General features: G+C 46.0%; 1 protein-coding gene across 1 annotated transcript; it reads right to left on the reverse strand.

Annotated features, from left to right (window-relative positions):
• Nucleotides 1-1,054: 1,054 nt before the first annotated feature.
• On the reverse strand, nucleotides 1,055-7,138 carry DACT1 (dishevelled-binding antagonist of beta-catenin 1; the record flags this gene model as incomplete). Its single annotated transcript, XM_010008586.1, has 3 exons — nucleotides 1,055-2,843; nucleotides 5,196-5,351; nucleotides 6,977-7,138. Coding segments are annotated over 3 exons (2,105 nt in total), but the record flags the coding sequence as incomplete, so codon positions are not given.
• Between the last annotated feature and the right edge of the window lie 903 nt (nucleotides 7,139-8,041).

The following is an 8,041-nucleotide window of genomic DNA, read 5'->3' on the forward strand; positions in this document are numbered from 1 at the left end:
ACATCAAAGAGACACCTACACGGTGACAATGCCAATATGAAACCATTCACTGGGTCTGCACCAAGGTAACAAACTTTAAAAAAAGTATTAAAACAGACTGTTTATTACAACGTATGATGTGTTATATTAATTTACACAATGATATATATATATAAAAAACAGCCATGGATGATGTACAGTAAATTGGACATCAACAGGAATATTAAAACTACTGATACTCATGCACGTGACATGCATATGGTTGGGGTTTTTTTTCTTTTTCTTTTTCAAAAGCAGTTTTACACAATTATACTGAAGTTACTAAGCCTGGTCAGCTGCTCCAACAGTCTACTCTGAGCACCACTGCCAACTGCAGTGGGACTCCCAGGAGGCTGGAGCAGGGTGCACTCTGGAGAAGGCAACTTAACCTTGGAGATAGATTGAAGAGGAGCCCTTTCCTGGTGGGACAAGGTTGGGGGAGGAAAGGGGTGAGTTTCAAGAAGAGAATCAAGAAGAAAAGAAAAAGAGCCAAACAAACAAGAAACAAACAAAAAAACCCCCACCATTAACAAAAATCAGGCCAGACTACCAAGAGGAGGAAGTACAAGATGTGGCAACAGGAGCAGCCAAAAGGGACAAGGAAAAACATGAAGACCACCCACACTCCCTCCCCTTTACCCCAAAACACTTAGGACCTTAAGCTGCTGGTATCTTCTATAAGACCCAAAACTGGAAAAACTAGGCAAAGAAGATCCATTTCCAGAAACATTAACCTCTTTTTGAAGCCTTCTGATCCCATGCACGGGAGGCTGTTCACCACTGAAATGGCAGTGTTATGGGTTTCTTTTTTTTAAACTAGCAGAACGGTCTTTTATTTCCACATAAAAGGCACTGGTATCCACCCAAGTTCTCAGGACAAGTGACATAATTTACCTTAAGTTTTAAATATTTGTATCAAAACAAAACAAAACAAAAATCCGTGGAAATATGTACACAAAAAAAAACACAAAACCACAAAAAAAAAAAGCACCTTGCTTCTGAAAGGAGAAGCAGATACATTCCACAAAAGTCACCTCGCTAGACAGTTGTCATGAGCTTCAGGGAGCCCGACCGAAAGCGGAGGATTTTCTTCTTGAGGTTATGGGAGGCTTTGATTTTGACAAAGGCCTTCGCCGCATTTTCGTGCAGCTCCGGCGCCGCCACCGTCTGGATGGGGAGCGTCTGGACAAACTGGGACCAAATAAGGCCCCCGCTCTCGTCAGAGTCACTGGTGGTTGTGCTCTCCCCTACGAACTCCACCTCGCTCAGGCTGGACTCGCTGTCTCCAAAGCAGTTCGTGGTGTAGTTGCTCTGCTCGTCCTCGCTCGTGTCCACCACGGTGGAGTGGAACAAGGACTCGCACTCCGCCGAGTACTCCGAGTCGCTGGCCACGTAGGAGTAGGGGCTTACGTAGGGCAGGGGGACTTGGGAGTAGACCCCCACACCCTCCCGCCGGTGCCTCCTCGCCCTCCGCAGGGCTTCCTCGTAGGAAATCTCCGCCGACGACTTCCAGCGGCGGTAGTCGGCCCGCTTGTGCTTGGGCTTGGCCACCACCGCCTCCCGGCCGTGCCCGTGGGATCGGAGGGTGGATTTGTGCAGGCCGGCCGGCCGGCTGGGGAGCCCTGCCTCGGGCTGCGCGCCCCGCTTCCCCCGGGAGGAAGGCTTCTTCAGTTTCTTATTTGTATCCAGCTCCTCAGGAAAGCGGCACTTCTTGCCGACCGCCTTGGTTTTCTCCCGCAAGGCCTGCGAGCTGCTTTCCAGCCCGTTGGCGAGGTGGGGCCTGTGCTTCAGCGCTGAACTCTTCAAAATCTTCACGTTGCGGGTGCCTTTGTGAAGCTTGACGCTTTGCTGCTGGGCCGGGATGTACTGGGCGTTCACCAGCAGCCCGTCATCCAGGCTCTGGGAGGAAGAGCCCTCGCTTTTGAAATCCAGGGCTGGCCTCTCGTCGACCGCAGGCGACGAGGAGCGAGCTGCCTGCAAGCTCTTCAGGCTCTCTTTGGGAGAGGTGACAAAGAGCTGGCCGGCCTCCTTGGGGACATCCCCTGCCGTGGCCGCCGCGTTGCGGTTGAGCTCCAGAGGCGCTGGTTTGATGCACCGCGGCAGGTGCTTGCTCTGGAGTTCACTGGCCGTGCCAGGCGGGAAAGCTGCTGGCAAAGGTGCCTTCCTGCTCTCCAGCTGCTCACCAGCTGGCTCCCTCGGCCTCTGCTTCAACGGGGAGGGTGCTGTGTGGTCCAGAGCAGCGGTCCCACCAGAAGGCAAGCACGCTTGCTTGGAGTTCTTCAGGTTCACAGCGTTGCCATGACCCACCACCCCTGAGGGCTGCCTGACACACATACTTCCATGCCTCAAGATCCCTTTGGTGGGATCGGCGTTGAGACTCGTCCTGGGTTTGTTAGTCCTTACCGCGTGAGTCTTCTTCTGAACCAGGCTTAGGATGTAACCATCTATCCTCTTACTGGCGGAAGGGCAGGGTGCCGGCCAGGAGCTCTGCGGGAGAAAAGCGCTGGTGGATTTTCCTGAGTCCGTTTCAGACCCGGCGCAAACATCGTTGACATCGCAGCCGAGCCTCTCCTCTTCTCCACGGGGGTTTTCAGTCACGGGGAGAAGAAACATGGGGCTCTGCACGGCGACGGCGTGGAGCGGGCTGGGGTACCGGTAGACGTCGTTCCCGTTTTTAGACACCAGATCACACTGGTACTTTGGGTGCACATCTGCAACGACATCGAGGGAATTTGAGTGCGGTGTGGACAAAGAGCGACAAACAGAGCCTGCGGGCTGGTCCTCATGCTGGCCTTCCTTATTATAGTCCATCCAGCCTATGAGATCTGAAAGGCAGGTTAGAAGAGTTTAGAGAGCCTGCCAGGGACAGTCCTGCTACGTTTCTCACGTGCCACCGAGGACACCGGTCCCGTCTACACACAGGATGCAACATTGACATTGTTCAAGCAGCAGGAAACTCGCAACTAGGGATGCCGTGCAAGCGGGGCAAAAGCAGCACTATCCTTCTCTGGGTCTCTTTGCAACTGCATTTATGCAGGATTTGCCCCAATGTGTGACTACGTGGTTAAAAAGTAAAAATCACAAGCCTAGTGAGAACATTTACTTTGGGAGCCACCCAAACCAGAAGCCTGGAAGAGTCTCTCATGTTTACATGTTACAAAGGCACCTGCAAAACTCACTGCAGGCCTCAGCACATACACATTTTACATTTTGCTTTGCTACATCCAAAGGGAAACAACCCAAAATTTAGACAAGAGACCAATGAATTGCTTTTAGCTTACTGACAAATTTATTAGCTTCCAGATCTTTTTTCGAGCATATCTTGGGTTCAAAATAATCCAGATTCAATGTTAGCGTTGTTATTATTCTCGTTACGACTGCTCTTATCATCGTAATGTAATAATAGTAGTAATAATAACAACGATGGTGATAATAATAATAATGCTCCTTTTGAGAAAGCAAGGATTCAAGAATGGGCAACAGGCTCCTGTTTCCACACAAGTACAAGGAGTGCAGGTCAATCCAGCTGACATCCTAGCCTTGGCTCTGCAAAGAGAGTTCTGTAAGAGAAATCCAGTGCATTTCAAGATGCATGAGTCAGATTTAATGACTGAGGCACTTCCTTAGGAGGTAAGCAACCTTAGGAGCAGGTCTTCAAACCAAACATCTTATTATTTTCTTAAGCTGATGTTGTCCTTGTCTTCTTGGGTAGGGGTACAAACTAAATGTAGGGGTACAATCTAAATGATCCTTCCAGATCTCGGTGAGTCCTGTTTTCTCCCCTTGGGCTAGAAACTTCAGGGTACTCAAATTTGAATGCTCAGTGATCATCACTTATCTAAGGCTTATTTCAAAAGAGGTCTCATAGCCTTTGATGAAATTAGCTGATAAGGATGATGTTCCTGTGTGGGCAGGAGAGGAAGAATAGGGCAGTTAGAAGCAAGAATTTCCTCCAGATCACCTCACAGTTTTCCCACATTTCCTAAATTCTATGTCAGAGTCAGGAAATGTTGCCAAAAAAAAGAATTCTTTGAAGCATGCCAGATTGTGAAATTTCAGCTCTTAAAAGTGAGACAGTATGATTAATAAGAGTTTTAGGTTTTTCATGATGTATACATAAAAAAAACAACCACCCAGCAACCCAATCTGCTGGAAAACCTTTGTATGTTTTCCTTTTTATGTATGGCTGATGAAGATCACATACACCTTACAACTGGGAGCATTACCTCACTACCTCAAGCTGCTCAAAGGATAACTCAAGAGGACTTGTCAGCATCTCAGAAAGACTGCCTACTAACTTGTATTTTCCCACTTCAGTGTTAGAAATACTTGAATTATTTTGTCCTTGATTCACAACAAACCGCTCTAAATTAACCTTGAAGAGCAGAATGGAAGTTGGAAATACCATGGTTAGGAGCATCCTCCACAACCCAGGATGAGCTCAGGCTTTTGAGTGGGTATGGCTGCAACCAATACTGCTTGAGCACAAAATCCTACTGAACTGTCCTCCCTAGGAAACAAGACAAAGGAGATCACCCTATTTAACCACCCCACATATCAGGGCTTGCACCTTCAGCCCAGTGTCTAAGGAAATTCAGCAGCTCTCTGCCACAGAGACAAAGCACTGTTCCCTGTACACGATGTCCATTTGTCTACACTTCAAGACAGGACACATCTCAGCACGGTCACCTGGGGCCTGAGGACCACCAGAACTGACAAACCCACTGCTGCAAACAGACAGATGTTCACCTTGACCTCCTAACACCTGCTGCCAGCCCCTTGCCCTCTCGCTTTAACGAGGCTGTGGCTGTTGAAGTGTCTTTTAATTGTTGCTCTTTAGCAAAAATGCTCTTCTAAACGAAACCATGAGAAAGGAGCCGACTAACGTGTCTCTGTGTGCGGGTACCACTGCCCTCTACTGGGTAGAGCAGCCGTCATATTCTCACATACTCCTTTCATCCGTTGAGTGACATGTTCCCACTTAAGTGGGACTAGTGGGAGGGCAAACGGTCCTGCCTCGTGACCCATGTACGTGATAGGCACTGGAATCTTTTCAGAGCACAGTGAGTCAAATGAAAGGAAGAAGGGTTAATTCAACCCAGATACTCCTGAGGCAGTATTTCCAAAGCCAAAGCCACCTCCTGGAGTACGGTGCATTCGACCTGCTTTTACTATACCTGCAGATATGGGGCGTCCATCTGAGATATTCAGTGTTGCCTCCAAAGGGCTGCAAAAGCAAGTGCTAGAATGGCAACTGGATAAACACTCACTGAAGACAGAGTTAGATGAATTGGAGAGAGATCCAGAAGCTCCATCACTCAGCTCATAAAACCCTATAAAAATAAGAGTTTGGATTTATATTAGTTATGTCTACACAAAGTTACCATTTGTGTTCTTAGAAAGGCAGTCAAGCTCCTGTTTATGTTGGCTTATTCTGCAGCAATTAGTTATGGGGTTCCATTCAGTCACCCAAAAAAACAGGGCACAATTTAGTAATAACCTTATTGCTATGAAGGATTCCGTTTAAAAGTAAAGCACTTAAAAGTAAAAAAGCAGAACTTGACTTAGCATATGAAATTTTGAACTTTTTTTTTTTACCTTTACAGGGGTTGGGGTTTTCCCCTTTTCAGGGGTATTCAGATTTTAGCAAGAAGGAACCAGGCTGTGTTTAACAGCCCACTCATTTAACAGTGTATTAAACTTTCCAGAAAGACTCACTAGCTATTACTTAACAAACCTTTTAAGTGTTGGGCACAATGCTATTCATTATTCTCCTCAAAGTTCTGGAGATAAATATAAGATTTATGGATGACATGAAAGAAGGAAAATGGTAAATAATGTGCAGAATATAAAAAAAAATAATTTCCTGGTTACACTAGGACTGCTCCAGAAAAAATATGACATACCATAATGACAACTGAAATGGTGCATTTAGGAATAAGGAATTCAGGACATGTCTACAGAACAGGGATGTATCCTGGAAAACAATAATCCTGAAAAGGACTTAGTGTGGAAAAGCAGCTCAATCAAGCTTAATGATATGGCAAAAGAAGCTAATGAGATTGTTGGAGGTACAAAGAGACTAATGAATAGCAGTAGGAAAATGACTTCAGCAGTCTCTACAGCACTGGTAAGAAAGACACTGGAATGGTGTGCCTGGTCCTCAACTCCAGCATGCTTAAAACAAAGCTGAAAAATTGGAACGTGGCCATAAAGCTATTTAAGAGCTTGGAAAAATGCCTTAAAATGAATGACTTAATGAACTTGACCTGTTCAGCTCATCAAATACACAAATCAGGAATTATACTGTACAGCACTTCCAAGAGGAGAAAAAGCTGGGTACTAGAAAAGATCTTGGTCTATGGAAGAAACATTAAAAAAAATCAGTGCTGGAACAAGTCAGATTCATATCAGAAGTTGGCAATGATTTTAACAATTGCAAGTTGGTGCATTCTCCATTTTTTTAGTGTCTTCAGAACATGTCTAGATGCCTCTAGGGAAGGTTCCCCATAGTTAAATCCCACTTACTGGCTTCAACACAGTTTGAATGGGATGAAATTCAATATGCAGAGGATCAAATTGTTTGATTCAGTGTTCCCGTCTGGCTGCAAGATCAACTTTAGCATCTCACTCCTGCTGTTGGTGCTTCCTTTCACCATTTTCCCTGAAAACTCCTTCCTAATACACAGGAGAATTAGAACTTCTTGAACTCACTTGTGGATAGTTTTGGCAAAAAAAAAAAAAAAAGCCTCAAACACTAAAAATCAAATTAAGCTTGAAATTCTCCTCTGAATATGTTGCCTCCAAACAGCAAGCTTTCCAGTGGCAGGGGAACTTTGCTGGTAGGCATTAATTATCAGAATGTGAACGTGCTATTTACAGTTGTAGTACTGAAAACTACAGCCAGATCAATTCCAGGTGCCAAGGGAGGCTCCATTTTGCTGGACATTGGCCTTACCTGAACTTGGACGACTGTCTGTCTCCAGGTGTTCATCTGACGTTTTCTCCACGTCCAGGCGGAGGTCACTTATTTGCTTATCTAGCTCCTGTAACTGATTTAGGAGGCCAGCATCCCTCCTCCTCAAGCAGTTCTGGAAAACAAGAAGACAAACATCAGCTCCTTCAGTAGGGCAGACCTGAAGGGGCTTCAAAGACCATCAGCCTTCTCCATCGTGGAAAATACCTGATCAATATTATTGTATTAAAAACAACAACAACAAAGCAGAACAAAGTCCTGAAATTCTAAATAGACATCCTGGAGAAATACTTAAGTGAAGAATTATGCTGGCACGTCATTCCAACCCCTTCCAGCTAGTTCTACGTAAGGAGCACACTCCACAACTCAGGAAGGCCAACACACTATGCTGGCAAAGCACAGGACCACAGCTGTGACTGCAACAAAGCTGCGTTGTGTCATAGAGTCCAACCAGACCTGTGCACATGGAACAGGCTACGTGGGTGCAAGGACAGCTCTGCCAGTGTCACAGGGGACTTTCACCACCACAGTTAGTCAAAGATCACATCTGTTCACACAATGGGACCAAACAGCTCTGCCAACAAGTGCCTGTAGTGTGGGAACCACCTTGTTCTGCTGCACATCATGTGCTTATAGTCTGCCATATAGACAGCAAGATTCCCAGGGCTGGGATCACAGCCCTTTTATTAGTTTTGCAGTGCAGCAGGAAGGAAGAGTAATTCTTCCTCTTCTCCCATTCTAATTGTATAAAATTGCGGTGAGATGAATTTTAAGGCTATTTATGAAGGTAATTTGATGGCATAAAAATGAGCAATAAGAAATGATTTTGTAAGGCACTCATTAACCCACGGTCAAGGCAATCAGTTTCCCTGTGTGTATTATCATGTTGCTTATCCATCATCTGTTCAGCTTCATACCCTTTAATTGTCCTGGCTTTGGGGGAAAGTGGGGGAGGCAGGAGGGAGGTTGTTGGGTTTTTTTGAAGTGCATCATTTGCTCAGCACCCAGCCGTGCTCTGCTACGCTCGTGGCAAAGAGTTTTGATGCT

Source organism: Chaetura pelagica, unplaced genomic scaffold (assembly GCF_000747805.2).
Source record: "Chaetura pelagica isolate M959 unplaced genomic scaffold, ChaPel_1.0 scaffold832, whole genome shotgun sequence".
NCBI classification, from domain to species: Eukaryota; Metazoa; Chordata; class Aves; order Apodiformes; family Apodidae; genus Chaetura; species Chaetura pelagica.